The 16021-nt window shown below is 40.4% G+C and overlaps 2 protein-coding genes across 5 annotated transcripts in view; one reads left to right on the forward strand and one right to left on the reverse strand.

Moving 5' to 3' along the window:
• The first annotated feature begins 282 nt into the window (after positions 1-282).
• On the forward strand, positions 283-13609 carry phf3 (PHD finger protein 3). 2 transcript variants are annotated; one of them, XM_039783200.1, is made up of 16 exons: positions 283-410; positions 2447-2697; positions 3051-3173; positions 3276-4596; positions 5788-6064; positions 6486-6537; positions 8631-8745; positions 8879-9035; positions 9158-9274; positions 9497-9619; positions 9719-9863; positions 10013-10193; positions 10292-10439; positions 10551-10640; positions 10898-11093; positions 11184-13609. In XM_039783200.1, the coding sequence occupies exons 2-16, from the start codon at positions 2463-2465 to the stop codon at positions 12953-12955; spliced, it is 5052 nt and encodes a 1683-aa protein (XP_039639134.1). In that variant the 5' UTR covers positions 283-410; positions 2447-2462; the 3' UTR covers positions 12956-13609. The 2 variants fall into 2 exon arrangements, with proteins under 2 accessions (XP_039639134.1, XP_039639135.1); XM_039783201.1 differs by having other exon boundaries at positions 3057-3173.
• The window catches only part of eys (eyes shut homolog), a 182907-nt gene continuing 180146 nt past the window's right edge, over positions 13261-16021 (reverse strand). For all 3 annotated transcript variants that reach the window (XM_039783198.1, XM_039783197.1, XM_039783196.1), the window contains one exon: positions 13261-15230. In XM_039783198.1, the coding sequence (XP_039639132.1) occupies positions 14041-15230 (1190 nt within the window). In that variant the 3' untranslated portion in view covers positions 13261-14040. The remainder of the gene's footprint in view (positions 15231-16021) is intronic.

A 16021-nucleotide genomic window follows, 5' to 3' on the forward strand; every position in this document is an offset into this window, starting at 1 on the left:
ATCCATGGCTAGAACCTGCTTTTCAAATGTAAAAAGTAAATATATTTGCTTTCCAGGCAAGACCGTGTCAAATATTTTACTTTTATATATGGAAATAAATCAACATTTTTTTTCTCTACGTGGGACTGCTGAATGCGTTTGAAGAGTTGACTCAAACATGCTCTATAAGACAGTTAACCCTCTGTAAAGTTACTCTTGTTTACAGATACAGATTAAAAAAGCACGCTGTAGACGTGTGTTATGTCTGTACTATCAGCTGCTATGCTACCTGTAAACAGAAGCCACGTGACAATCTGTCGGGCTTTGCAGCATCGGGACGAATGACGGCTGAGTTAGAGGAAGTTACTGGGAGCAGCTGTGCTAGCATGTAACCTTACACGAGTTGGATACAGCATTGCAGTAAGAGAGAGGTAAGAGTCTTATATATACGGAGACAAATATTTCTACACATCCATACAAGTCTTTGAACAGATGCATGTGGGTGTGATCATCTAACGACCGTTAGCAGCAGCTACAGAAAAAAACTTGCTACCTTAAGGCCTATGCTAACGCGACCTAGCTAGCCTGTCTGACAGATTTAGCATCGAGCTGTCTAAGTATTTTCACATTTTGTACAACATATTTGTAGCTTTTCTGGCACACGTTTGTATTAGTGTAAATGTTATTTATAGAAACAGTGCTAGAGTTTTGAAACAGTGAGTTACATAGGGGGTTAACTTCCTTCATAAGTTACCGTTAGCTTGCGTACATACATGTTAGCGTTCTGCAGCGTATTCCATGAGCGGATTGTTGTTAGCCGTTCTATAGCGTTAGCATGCTAACTAGCAAACCCTTAACTAATTGGGAGAACCTTTCATTATTAGGTGACATTAAATCAACCCGTCTATATATTTACTAACATATTTAAGTAGCGTTTTTTTCTATGCACTTTCCAATTATGGCCTGCTTAACGTTAGTTGTAACTTGATGAGCTAAAACATGGTAACTTGCAGGTAAGTTGAACACTATCTTCCTTCTTTGAAGGTTTTCCAAGTTTAGAATCAGAATAGGATTTATTGCCAAGTAAGTAATACTTAAAAGGAATTTGCCTTGGTGATTGGTGCATACACCAACGTATTAAAAGGAAATCAACAATAAAGTAAAGTAAGTTTCGGCAACAGACAAGTACCTTAACTATAGAACAGACATATACACAACAAAAATATGTAAAAGACGCGATAACCTAAACAAATATGTACAATATAACTGTTTTAACAACGAGAAAATAAGGCTTTATGGTTATGTGCAGGATCTGCTAAAAGAAAAAGTGAGGGAATGTGCAACAGTTCAGGATATAACATGTGCAATGGGCAGGCATAGTCCAGAAAGTTCGTTAATGTAACGTTTAGTGTCTAGTGGTGGGGATAAAAGTCTGTCAGTGGGAGTCCCGGTGTTGCACCGAAATCTGTGACCCGTTGTGAACTGTGTCCCTGTTAAAATCAGTTACTGATTAAAATGCGTAGCGCCCCCCTCCGTAGTTAAGGTTAGGGACAAGGGTTTGGTTCAGGTTTAGGTAGGGGGACACCGATCTCGACGGGTCACAGAATTCGGTGCAGCGAACAGAATGAATGAGCAACCATTAAAGAAGCATGGGCCCTCAAAGTTGAATTCCATGCCCATCCAATATATATTGGAACCCCACCCCACGTAAAGACACACATCTTAAAAAAAAGAAAAAGAGTTATGTTATCAGAGGTTCAGTGTTATTCACAATTTCATACTTTTGGTCCAAAATATACAAATTAGGTGATTTTTGTCCTTAAACCTTAATTTGCAAAAGAAAACCTTGTATGTTTTTTTCATTTAAAAAAATATGTTATAGGGACATTTTCTAAGATCTCAAGTTTTCCTGTTGTGCCTGCTATCGGTTGAGCAACAGCAGACGTATATGGCTGGGTAGGTCAGTCCAACACATGAATCCCTAATGTTGCCTCTGATTTTCTGTTTCACCTCGAATATCAATTCAGTTTTCCCAGTTGTTAGGAAGGAAACTACTCAAAAACAGAAAATTAAAATGAACTTAAGTAAAAAAAAAGGAAGCCTAAGTCAGCAGGAAGGTGTAGTGCAAACTTAAAGTCATGTGAAGTTATAAATATATTTATTTTTATTTTGAAGCCCCTGGTCAAGGACTGATGATACTTTGCTCATCTCATTTGGACTTAGACAGGATGCTTTGCCTTTTGCTGTGTATGGCTCCACTGATGTGAGTTTGGCCTTCAAGACCAATGAGTATCTGCTCAGATCATCCCTAGCTTCCTGAGATTAGACCATAATGGTCCCCTGAGCCCAGTTAAATGAACATGGTGCATGATAGCTGTCTTGGAGCATTATTAATATAATTTTTCTTGATCAAAATGGGTTATTTGACGCCTGCTTTCCCCACATTCTGTCTGTTGTTTTCATACAGGAAGGCAGCAGCATTCATGGATATTGTGGACACCTTTAACCATTTAATACCCAGTGACCAGTTGGATGAGTCCCTGGTAACTGGTCAGAATTTGGAATGTGAAGCCAGTAATGAGTTTGGGCCAGGACTCCGACTGGAAGATTCACTGAAAAACATGCTCAGTGACAAAGACCCCATGTTTGGATGTGCAAGCTCTCAGTTTAATCTTCTGGACAATGAGGACTCCACTTTTCAAATTGCTGGCTCAACAGGTATGCCAACAGATGAAATAGACGGTAAACATACACATAACATATGCTACTACCACAACTTATAAAGGTAATAAAGGCCATTCACAATTAACTAGAAAACTTGGTAGAGGAAGTTTAAAGTATACATTAACAGCTTGCTTGAAATTATTTATAATGAATATGTATAAGTTTGAGTATATGTTTTTTTTATTCAATTTTAAAGAGACAATACACAATATGTCATTGTACATGTGCCAGTGTCAACCAAATGGCAAATTTTTAACCATATCAGTGTTAAATATTGTTTTTGTTTAGTAGTTTGGCCCCTTATATTGATACACTGGGAGATAAATGACATGTATTCATTTGGGCAGTTGCAGGTCTCAGTGATGGTTTAGCATCCACAGGCCTCAGCAGTGAAGTGACAGTTGCAGAGACCCAAGTCAAGCGACCTTTTGGCAGGCAGAAAAAACGTCCACGTAATTTTTTAGAATACGGTAAGTGGCTCATTTAGATTCCTGTTTTTCACCAGATGACACCTTCAAATTAGAGATGGTGTGAAACACACTTTTCTGTTTTGTTTCTTCTCATTGAAACAGAGTATAGCAGTGGTCCACAACCTAACAAATCCCCCAGCACCATGCCCCGAGGACGACCTGGAAGGAAACCAGCGAACAGGCTACAGAAGTCCTTTCTTATTGAGAAAGGAGTTAAAGGCACCCAGCTGAAGAAAGAATTAATTCTGGGAGGGCGTATTAATGTTAATGATCTTGATGGTGGATTATGGCTGAATCCTTCTGTTGTATTGAGACGATTAACAGTCACAATTGCGGGATTCAGGATTGAACTGCTTCCAGGGCCCTCTTACACACAAAATGTTGAAGGGAGCCAGTCTGCGTGTCTTGAAGGTGGTTTTTCATATGCTGGGGACATTGGGTTTGCCGTGTTGCCAGATGATTCTGTCAGTGTACAGAATCCCACCCCTGAGAATGTGGCAGAGGTGAATGTAATTGCAAAGAGCTCGGCTGATGATGCAGCCCTCGGACTGGGCCCATATGTGAATCCTAACGACGTGCAGACCTCCAACGGGACGTTAATGGGGAGTGCCTGCACGCAAGAGACAAAACTTGACAATCAAAGTGTTCCTGAAAAGCAAAAGCCAGTCAGTAAAGGAAAAGATGACATCAAAGAGCCACAAAACCATGACAAGAACAGAACTACTGTTAGTAATAAGACAGATGATGAGGAAAAACAACAGATCGTGGCCAAAACACTGCTCAAGTCGAAGCAAGGACTGACTTCTAACAAGAATAAGGACTTGGTTTCAGGTAAACCAAACAACATGATAAAGGGAAATAAAGTATCCCAAAACATGCCATCCAAAATCCAAAGAGCAGACCTGCACAAAATTAAATCTCTAAAAGAAAAGAAAGACATTTCCCCTTTGAAACGGCCTGCAGAAAACACCCTAAGTGAGCCTGCTACTAAAATGCAAAAGACACTGGGCACAGGAGAGAGTAAGGTGAAGCCAAAATTGACAAGTACACCTAGCTCTGTAGTGAAGAAGAGCCCATCATCTGGCAACCGTGTTGATCAGCAGGTACCAACTAAACATACTCATCCTCCCACTATCCCCAAAGTTGAGACCACTAACCCGACGCCCGGTCGTCCAGGCCATTCTTTAAAAACACCTGACGAAGGAGGGCAGGAAAAGTCCAAACTGAAAAAACCAGAGAAGATCCTCCAAAGACAGAAAAGTAAAACTGCAAGAAGCATCTCCGTGGAGGAGCCACAGCTGTTTATTCCAGACAATGCTCCTGTTGTGAAGAAGGAAGCTGCGGAGGAGCAACCCGTTAACAGCGAGACTGTATGGGATGGAAACAACTGTTGTGGCCTGTGCAAAAAACACCACAATAACATGTAAGTGTGGCAAGACAGATTGTTATGTTGTTACTGAAACTTAATTACTGCATGTTGTAGATTTAACTTGATAGGTCTGTTTGTTACAGAACTGTGAACAACATTGAATTGTTGATGGTCACATTTACTCAGCACATGAAACGTGCAATATTTGAGGGCGTTTAAGACTTGAGATAGTTGACATGATGAGGGGAAGGTGACAGCTAACATACCACAATATTTGTACAATTATCAAAAGACCTGAGGCCTGTACTACGAATCAAGATCAACATGCCCTGGATTTATTTCAGTTACCCGGCTTCACCTAACCTAACAACCGCGGTCCCGCATAGCTTCGTCACGATGGTGGTTAACAACTAGTTCAATCAACCCAAGTTTCCCAATCCAGCGACGTGCGCGTTCGCATAAAAGAGGCGGAGTTTGCACAGCATGACCAATCGCAAACATCTACCAGAGCCGCATATTTTAAGAAGAGCACACTATAATTCTACATAAATATGAAGAACACAGACACGGTTTTACAGGCAAAACGCAGGGAGGAAAGCTGGCAAAAAAAGCAGACGCTGTTATGCATAGGCTAAATCACAATACTTATCCATATCACTTCCCCATCAGTCAGGCACAAGATCTGACCATAATTACACTTGTGCTTTCCATAAACTGTCGTTGCTTTATCCTATTATTTCAGTTGCAACCCTGGCAGTGGTAAGCGATCGTAAGAGAAAATAAAAAATATAAAAACATAATTCAAACCGATGTATGGCAACACGGCTCAACAAGCCGACAAATGGCCTATATGTAATTCCCTCCACTGAAAGTATATATCTTTCATAAAAATACCCATCAGGGAATGTTAACGGGGTTGTCGGTCTCTAAATGTTTTAACTTTTATGAGCGCACCTCTCTCTCTCTCTCTCTCTCTCTCTCTCTGCGCACTGAGCTCCACCTGATCTAAGAACGGTGACGCTGTCGACCAGGTTAGGTGTTCAGCATAAGTTACCACGGCGATTTAACCCGGTAACAAGTGATCCACTGTTGTGATGCACAAATTAATCAAATAGTACAGGCCTCTGACTGACAAAAATGGGATTGTAATATTGGTGTCATTTTTGTTCTGTGCCAGAGTGTATCTTGTGCTCAGAATGCTTATTTGCAAAAACAGCTCTTAATAATATCCATACTTTTGTTTAGGTTCATGGTAGGCTGCGGCCGCTGCGACGACTGGTTCCATGGCGACTGCGTTGGTCTCGACCTGACGAAAGTACGTGAAATGGAGGAGGAGGACCAGATGTACGTGTGCTTGAAGTGCTGTGAGGACGAAAGCAAAAAGGTGGAGCCTGAGGCCCCGAGTGCAACCAAACCAGAAGTTCAAGCGAAGGCGGAGGTACAGGATCATAAGATGTCTCCCAAGCCCCAACCAGGACCCTCCCAGACACTCACATCAGGGGGCGTCCGACCAGTAAGAAAGGTAAGCAGTGTCACCAGGAGTTCTTTAATAAAGCTGTTTGATCATGAATTCATTTAATACAAATATTTCATGTACAAAGGATATTTTATTTGTTCCCCCAGCTAATTCATCCTCTGATATTAATCATAGCCAGGGTTACCACTACACAAGGGTTTGTTGTCTTTTTGCTTTTACTTTGCCTGTACAGAAGGCTTGCACGTGGGTGTGTGGTTAACATGGTGTACTCACCAAAGTTTAGTGCATTTTCCCACAGATTAAACTCACCCTGTATTTCTTTTTAAACCTTTTTGGCGCGGGGGGGGGGTTATATTTTATGTTACCTTTTTCACACTTTTTAATTTTTATTCATATTTTCGTTCTCAATGACCTGTAATATTAATAATAGGGCTAATGTGCTTTTTGTACTGCTCTCCTTAAACAGGATCCTGATAGAAGGCAGTCCACAGAAGTCAGAGAATCAGCTCACAAAACAGGTATTTATTTAACATTCTGGTTTTAATGACACATTAGTTCAAGGCCAGTGTGGGTTCACTGGGTTTGTGATTCTGTGTTATAATATGTAAACAATATTGAAGATGATCACAACAATAAGTGACTAGTCCGTTTTCTTTTTGTTTAAATTAAAACACTTTAAATTATTACGTAACATAACATTACATTAAACCTTTTATACTGCCAGTTTAGATTAGACAAATTTCATCAACAAATATGCTCAAGACAAAAAAAAATGTATTTGTAATAATTTGTTAATTATATATCGATCTACACAAATCCTCAGTTACAACTACAACATGCTTTGCATTGTTGTTGACAGAAGTAAATACAAATCCTCATTGTCCTTCTTCAGATACTTACAGAAGCATATTGCTGTCCTTCGCGTTATAACAAGATATTTAGTTTTGTTTTAACAAGATATTGTCACGTTATCACAACATACAAACTTATCAATCTATAACAAGAAAATTGAAAATGTATTTTTTTTTTTTTATGTGCACAAATAAGTGACAGGTAGGGCTGCCAATTAATCAAATTTTAATCACGATCACGATTTTGGCTTCCCACGATAAAATTTGCGTGATCGAGCGATATTTAAAATGCGTCATTCCCTTCAAAGAACAGTTTTTGCAAAGCCAATCTAGCGCTCCATAAACCACTGTCTGATCACATGTCTCCATGAGCCAATCAGAGCTGTTCTCTGCCTGCACCGCGCAGCTTAGTTTCTAGATGTAGACAGTCACCATATGACAGTCACAGAGGACAGGGTAACGTGAGGAAAATTCCACAACAGGTAGCAGTCGGTCATCATAAGCCGGTCACGATGTTAACCAGTTTACCAGTAAACGCAACGTTTTGTCCCGTCTGTGTTGTTTTTCAGACAACAGCAGTGACCAGTGCTAGTTTGTGTCTTTTAGCTCATAGCTTTAGCAGCAGACTGTTGGACGTCCCGCTGTTGGAAACCTACAGTGAAATACAGACACACTACACTGTTTAGCAGTCAGCATTTTAGCCGTGTTTAATCCAGTTACTACTGTGGCTAACGGTAGGCTAACGTTACCTGCATTGTAACGTGTTATTAGTGTTTACTAGCGTGACATTCAGCGATTTGTTTATGTTGCCTCTAACGTGGGTTTCGGTGCATCAGAGCGCAACGCAGACATGTAAGTGGCAGTGTAATGAGCCACAGAAATCCGCGTAGCTATTTCGTCTGGTAGATACCAGGCACCACATGCGCCGTTAACGTGAACAGAAAATTGCGTTGCCTGTATCTTTCACGGCAAACATGCATGTGTGGAAAGCGGTCGCACAACAGCTGAAATGGCATACTCCTTCACAGTATCCTTCAATAAAGGAGGAATGTAGCACAATATGGATGTATTAGTAGGAATGTAGCACAATATGGATGTAAAAGCAGTTCTAATTATATAATTATGTGACAATAAAATTTGTTTTGGCTAAAATCAACAAATATTCGTGATAATTAATCGTGATCTCAATATTGATCTAAATAATCGTGATTATCATTTTGGACATAATCGTGCAGCCCTAGTGACAGGTACCATAAGATTTTCTTCTTCCTGTTCCTTTTTTTTTTTTTATTATTCATTCATGTTATGAATGAATGAATGAATGAATGAATGAATGAATAAAAAATGTTCTTATTACAATATACTTTTTATAATTTATCTTGTTAAAACAAACCAATTGAGAAATAAGGCTCTATATAATAAGGCTACGTGATAAATAGTATATTGTGATAACAAGAAAATTTTTCTCGTTATGACTTGATAAGTTTGTATGTTGTAATAACGTTAAAAAATATCTTTTTACAGTGTGAAAACCATCTTCTTACAATAAACCTTTCATGTAATAACGTGATACTGATACATTTTTCTTCTTTAGGCATGGTAGAAATACGCTTCCATAGATAATGGATAACCACCAAAGTTGCAAATAATTTTCACATTTTTGTATCCCAACTCTGTGTTGAATCTTTGATATTTTGTAATCCTTGTGGTCCCAGATTCCCCCCACCTGCTCAGTAGATATTGTCATTCTATCCTCATAGGTTTTTATCTGAAACAAGAGACAAAAAGTAAGACTTCAGCTTCAAAGAAGCCTGTGTCTGTGGAGGCAATCAGGCGAAGTGTGCGTGATTCTCTGAAAGAAATCCTTATACAGAGGTGAGTATTTCATGAGTGAAAGTTATTAAAAGAATTGTGTAAATACTAAAGTTTTTATTTTATTTTTTTTATTGAAAAAGTTTACAAACAACTACCTTAGTGCACCAAACATGTGACGCTTTCTGCACTTCAGGTTGAAGGAGTCTGATTTGGACGTCTCAGTGGAGAGGGCCTCTGAAGTTGCCAAGAAGACGGAGAGAGAGCTTTTTCACTTGTATAAAGACACTGACAACAAATACAAGAACAAGTACAGAAGCTTAATGTTTAACCTCAAAGATACTAAAAATAATGTAAGTACCATTTTAAATCGGGCATGATCCAAATGTAAAGTTTCTTGGTGTTGCATTAGCATTTGACTTTGAATAATGTGTACTTATAATTGTCTTATTTTAATTTGTTTTGTATGTTTTAGGTCCTCTTTAAGAGGGTTCTCAGAGGGGAAATCTCTCCTGGTAATCTAATTCGAATGAGCCCCGAGGAACTGGCCTCGAAAGAATTGGCTGCTTGGCGACAAAGGGAGAACCGACATGTAAGTAATGCCTAAGTCTGTGTTGTAGTTTCTTACTAATTGCATTGCATATATTCATCCTAATAGTTCACAATAATTAAATATAAAAGTTAAGCTCAGCAAGTAGTAATATAATTATATTTTAAGGTGTTCTCTTTTATCAAGAATGGTTGGTTGTATTTTGGAAACAATCAGTAACCCTCTCAAAAGCAATGAATTAATGTGTTTTTCTTCATTTTACAGACAATTGAGATGATTGAAAAAGAGCAAAGAGAGGCCGAGAGACGGCCGATCACTAAGATCACACACAAAGGTGAAATTGAAATTGAGAGCCAAGAACCAGTGAAGGCACCTGAGCCTGCCGAGGTAAGGGACACAGCGAATATTACTCTGCATTACTGTTTGTCAACAAGTAAAAGAGGGTGACAGGTCTGCTTCAACGTCATATTTTTTCCCCCTTGTCAGCTTGAGTCTCCTCCCAAGGTAACAGAAGTCTCAGCAGAACCTCCAAAACCCCCTGAGAAAAAAGCAGAGAGTACCAACAAGGACAAAGACACAACCAACCAACACAAGTCTCACTTATTTGACCTACACTGCAAAATCTGCACAGGTAAACCCTGACACGAGAAAAAAAGCCATTAAGCTCTGCCTTTATTTCCATGTTATTCTGCTTATAACGTGACACTATCCTCCGTTTCCAACGTGTGTGTAAACGTGTTTTTTTTTTATTTTTAATTTTTTTTTCTCTCTCTCAATAAGGTCGTATGGCGCCCCCTGTGGAGGAGGCACCAACCAAGGTGGTCAAAGTTGCTACTACAGTGGTCCGGAGGCAGTCCGCCAAAGTAGACGAGACAAAGAGCACAAAACCTGCGATCGACGACGACCTGCACCTCACTGTTTTAGAGGAGAGCTTCCGAAACGCTCAAGGCTATGAAGGAAGGTAAGCAGGTATTTCTGACACTCTGCGTGGTTTCTGGTGTGCATCTTCTTTTTTTGCAAGCTTTTTTGCAAACTTTTTTGCCGGTATATTCGACACAGGTCGGGTCATATAGCTGGAAGAGATGAAGAGGCCGCGTTCCTTTCCAACCTGACGGTCCTGTGGCGAGGATACATTCATATGCACGCTGTGGCAAAACTCGTGACAAAAGCTTTCCCCGTCTCAGGCTTATTTGACAACTTGACTGAGGTAAAGTGGACACAGCTCAACATATTGAGTTTGAATAGCTGCTGCAAAAGTATTTTGTACTAAGTCCTGTCAGAAAGGTTTGATCTTTTTTTTTTATTCTTTCTTCAATAGGACCTTCCAGACAACATTCAAGTTGGCGGAAGGATAAGTCCACAGATAGTGTGGGATTACTTGGAGAAGATTCGGGCAACTGGAACAAAAGTGAGTTTTTGGCAGCTTTCCTTCTTAAAGGGATAATACAGCCTGTAGTAAAAATCTGTCTATATATATATATATATATATATATATATATATATATATATCACCCTACATATGGTATATTGTGATCAAGAGCAGTTTATGTCCAGACTGTTAACCTCAAGATTTGTAATGCCATGTGATGCATTCCAAAGTTCTGGTCAAACTTCTTGCACATGGATTGCAGATTTTACTGACGCATGCTTTTTCTTTTCTTAAAGGAGGTTGGCCTGATTCGCTTTTCCCCTGAGACGGAGGAAGATGAGATCTCTTATACTCTTCTGTATGCCTACTTCAGCAGTCGTAGGCGTTTTGGAGTGGTGTCCAATAACCTGAAACAAGTGAAGGACATGTATCTCATTCCTTTGGGTGCCACTGAAAAAGTTCCACATCAGCTTGTTCCCTTTGATGGGCCAGGTAACCTGACCACTAAACCTACATTATTTCCTCTCTGTAAATGATTACCTTTCTCATCTTTCACACTTAATTCATCTTTTCATTTGACAGGTTTAGAAAACAACCGTGCCAACCTTCTCCTTGGGCTCCTCATTCGCCAGAGACCAAAAAGGGATTTTCTTTCTGTTGACATGAACGAAACTGCCAGGATTATTCCTGAAATCAAGCCCATCACCGTTTCCGCAAAAGAAACCAGAGCAACAGAGGAAGATGAGAAATTGTTCCTCTCATCCTTGACTACTGCACATAAAAAAGAGGACAAACCAGTTAACACTACTGATGATGTTGATGAGCCAATTACAGAGTCTGTGGAAGAACCATCTGCATCAGAGGAGACAAACAATCAGGAACCAGGAAAACCACTGCGCTTTCTTCCAGGTGTGTTAGTAGGCTGGGGTGGGGAATTACCACCTCTGCCAGATGTTGGAGGTAAACCTGCAACAATAGCAGATGACACCCAGAAGACCCAACCAGCTCCAAAAATGGAGGCATCAACTGGAAACTCAAAAAGTCCAACAGCTGCTGCATCACGAGATCGCTTTGTCATAAAGAAGAAGGAAGCTAAACCCGTTAAAGCTGAACCGGAGCTATCCAGCCCGACTGATACATCTGCTGCTAACAACTCATCAGGAAAGGATGCTGCAGTGGTGACCCATGGTGCACCAGTCTCTCTGAAAGATAAGCCTCCAGATGTATCGACTGAAGTTTTCCTGGCAAGCTTGTCAGCAGCTCCAGTTGGGACTGAAACTAGCAGCGCTGCCTGTGCAGACAAAGGCGACGCTGGCCTTTTGTCTGAAACTGAAAAAGCACCGACTGAAGGGAATTGTTTGTTGCAGTCAGAATCCCAGGCTGCTCCAGCTCAAGCTAATAGCTCAAAGCCTCCTTTAAGTGGAATACTGAAAAAATCTTCAGCATATTACACTGTGAATGAAGATAAAACAACGGTGCTACAAAAGGATAAAGCCAGCCACCCAGCTCCTTCGAGTCCCAAACCAGTTCCTGTGTTGAGTAGCACTAGAAATAATTCAGTTACACTATTTCACCAAGGATATTTACAGGTTTCTCAGGCCAGAAACAAACCGCAGGAAGAAAGGCAAACAACTATTCCATCATTTGCTAGTGAAAAAGAAGATCCTGGCATGTCCCAGGCTAATACTACAGTAACTCAGACAGTATATCCTCCTGCAGTCCAAGGACCACAGATAGAGTGTTACACAGACACCTCTGAGCTCCAACACGACTCCGTAATGGCGCCAGCTCTCCCAGAAAACAACAGTACTGCACCTATCCCATCGCAACAGCCTCAGGTGCCTGGCGGCTATGACTACCCAACTGGCCCTCCTCCTAACCCTTTCTCCGGCCCACACACCCTGGATCAAAACCACAGTGCACCATGGGCTCAGGGTAGCACTTCACACGCTCTTTCCGGACTTCAATCACAGTACGCTGAGAGCTACCCTGAACCAGCTGGCCGACCTTCATCCCTGGCCAAAGACTACAAGCGTCTAGATGAGAGATACTGTGACCCGTGGGAGAGGCCGCGAACAGCAGAGGACCGAGACCCCCACGGGAGGCAGAGCCATCACAGGGACACTCATCACGGGAAAAAGAGCAGACACCACGACAGGGAGCGGGAGAAAAGGCGTGAACGCAGCTATGACAGAGAGAGGAGTAGGCACCACGGACACTCAGACGACCGCTATGGTGAGAAAAGGAAAGAGAGGCACCACAGCGAGGACCACAGCAGCCGTCATAAGGACAGACACAGACATAGACGGGACTCTGATTATGAGAATGGACGGAGAAGTTCAAAAGACAGTTAACTCATAATTGTTTTTTTTTTGTTTTTGTTTTTTTAAGCCCTGCTAGCAAGCGTTGGGGGCTCTAAGAAAGACTGCTAGCTTGTTGCTTACTTTGCTGGTTCAAACCACTTCAGGTATATTGGCTGATAGTGGAGTTATTTTACACAGCGGTCTGCAGCTTGTATGCCATTTCCTTGATACAAGTTCCATTTTATGTTATTGACAGTACAGCCAAAATGATTTGATAATAATCAGTTGGATTGTGAAGATCTTTATAGTCATGTTCTCTTCGGACCAAGAAGAACTGAATATTGGAACAATTTCAACATTTTTAACCTTTTATTGTATATATTGTGTTCATTTTGAGCTGCTGTGCTACCAATGATCAGTAAATGTTTTCAGTCTTGTGGTAACATACAAAACAAGTGTGGACCATTTAGGGAAAAGTTTAAATTGGCATGAATGTAACACATAACATGTTTCACTGAGAGCCGTGATCTAAACAGCAGCTTTGCTTTCTCCCCCACAACTTAAATTCTTTTAAATTGCTTTAATATTTTATAACTTACTTTCTTTGAAAAAGTATGTACATTTGGTTTGTAATATACATAGATGAAGTGTGCCTTTGCACTGTGTTTATGTACAGTTCTTAATAAAGCTAATCCTTTTTTATTATTGATTATAAAACAAACTTCTACTTCTTTCTAAATGTATTAAAGATAAAACCACCTGGATTTACATTGTTGTATTACGTGTTGTACACATGTTGTAGATGTGTCTGCCTAGAAATCAGACACAGGGACTTGAATTTACATTGTCACAATTGTGTTTTAGAAATTTGTCCATTAGAATAGTGACGGACCCTCAGGGATTACAGCATATTTGTTTACGATATTTCATCCAATTGAGTTCATCCAAAAGTCAGATGAAAATCTAGCTGTACAGTGTTGAAGAAACAAGTATTAAAATATAGTGTAGTGTGAACTTCCCTTTTAAAAAAATTAAAATAAATCTAACTACTGCCAAGTGTTACACAAATCTCCTTATGGACTAGTTTGTAGTAGGACTAATTAAACTACTATCACGTCACAAAGGGAGTTTTACTACTACTCATTGCCCTCATAAACATTAAAACCCTCACTATTGAGAAATCCTAGCGGCTTGGTATCTTTAAACATATAAACATTTCTGAGACTTCCTTCAAAGCCTTTTGAAAACAACCCAGAAGTAACAATTGATACATTTCTGTATAATTCAAATCCTCCAAAGTAAAGCTGACCGCCATAGTTTAAGGCCACGTAACGCTCAAATGGGTCCATGTCTTCGAAAAGTACTTTCTTATTGTTCAGGAACACCTGGATAATTGTGCTGTTTAAAGATATGGACACATTGTGCCATGTGTTGCAGCACAGTGTGAGATTTCTGACCGTTATTGGGGGCGAAAGTCTCTCTCCAAGATTGACAGCGATTTTGAGGTGGCCGTTCTCAAGTCCAACTGTGAGGTAGTCATCATCTTCATGTACAGCCCTTCCCATCCACATTATCAAACTGTCATTTGAGCTTGTGTGGAAGCTGAAAGAAACCTGTGTGTATTGAACATTTCTTGTGTTGTATCTTGGGTCCTGGTATTTAACGTATGAGCTTCCCACAAACTTAAGAGTGTCTGTGGCTATTTCTGTGTCGCAGTACCTCCCACCCCATCCCAAGGGGCATATGCAGTGGTATGAGGTAACACTAGTCGGAGAACATAAGGAACCCTGCTTGCAGATGTTGTTTACACAGCTTACAGACTGGTTACACACAGAACCAGTCCACGATGACAGACATACACATGTGAATGAGCCATTTCCTGTTGCCCTACAGTGACCTCCGTTTTGGCACACCTTGTACCCACATGCGGTCCCATCCCAGTCCCCTACGTTTGCTCCACTTATTGCCCCTGTCTCTGTTAACTCAAACTCTTCACCGTTGAGGAGAAGTTCTCTTAAACCACCAGTGAAGCCCACTGGCCCCCCTTCAGTGGCATCTGTGGAGACGAAGCTCAGAGTGGACACGCCCCCGACAAAGATGTCTGTAGCAACATCGAGGGTGGTCATCCCTTTGGTCACATTCTCTCTAACCTCCTCATTGTCCAGACTGAGGAAGCCTTGGTGACCAACTCGGCCCGCCTTCACCGTGTGCCAGGTCCTGCCGCGCAAGTCCACTCGCTCAACAGACTGCAGGACGTGGGTGCCATCCCCAAGATTGTATCGCAGCTGGACAAACCCGGATGTCAAAGAGAGGCAGAAGAAGTCTCCTGTAGGAAGAAAATAAAACATTCAAACATTTCATTAGTAAGTTCTTTGTTGTAAAAAAAAGAGGTCAGTTCACGTACAATTTCTACAGTAGAATAATAATTCTAACGTAACCTGTTCGCTGCAGTGTCTGTTGATTACCTAGACTTACAAGAAGATTGTTTGGAAAGATGCCTTACTGTTGAATTTTTTAAATGTAATGTTAAAATTTGCTTTGAGCAACACAAACTGAATTGTACTCATCCTCGCTGTATTGAGGTGGCAGCAGAAACCTCTGACAGATATTTTAAAAAGCTTAAGTAAAAACATAAGTTTTATGTTTAAAAAAATTTGAAAAATGGGGCTCTGTGACTTATACTTGTGATAATGAGTAAAACGACTTTGACTTCAGTCTATAATGTAGCAGAGGCAAAGCTGTCTTTGATTATGAATTTGGCGGCTATAGGATCACTATGGAAATATGTAATATTAACTTCTAGTGTTTTTATAGTTAGCTTTAATTTCATGCATAACACATTATGGATTGTTTTATTCCATTTTCTTTTCAGATGCTCTTTCGCATGAAATCCTTACAGTTTGAAGAATAATTAAAGCTATTTTTTTTCTATGACTGTATAAAATGATGCAAGGTGCTCCAAAATTCCATTACATCATCTACTTAATGGGGCTTCTTTGTAGAGTTAAGTGCAAAGTGTCTATCATGTATTATTCTTTCATTATACTGTAGAAACAAAGGATGATTTGGTATGTATAATGTGTGCCATTGTGGCGGGATGTAGGGAGAAAACTGATC

This window comes from Perca fluviatilis, chromosome 19 (assembly GCF_010015445.1).
Source record: "Perca fluviatilis chromosome 19, GENO_Pfluv_1.0, whole genome shotgun sequence".
Taxonomy (NCBI): Eukaryota; Metazoa; Chordata; class Actinopteri; order Perciformes; family Percidae; genus Perca; species Perca fluviatilis.

What these genes read in the sequence shown, in the direction of transcription:
- phf3 (XM_039783200.1), top strand. Translation starts at nt 2,463, where the DNA reads ATGGATATTGTGGACACCTTTAACCATTTAATACCCAGTGACCAGTTG. An exon ending in AGAATCAGCTCACAAAACAG is followed by an intron (nt 6,538 to 8,630) that starts GTATTTATTTAA and finishes CTATCCTCATAG; the next exon opens with GTTTTTATCTGAAACAAGAG. An exon ending in AGGCACCTGAGCCTGCCGAG is followed by an intron (nt 9,620 to 9,718) that starts GTAAGGGACACA and finishes CCCCCTTGTCAG; the next exon opens with CTTGAGTCTCCTCCCAAGGT.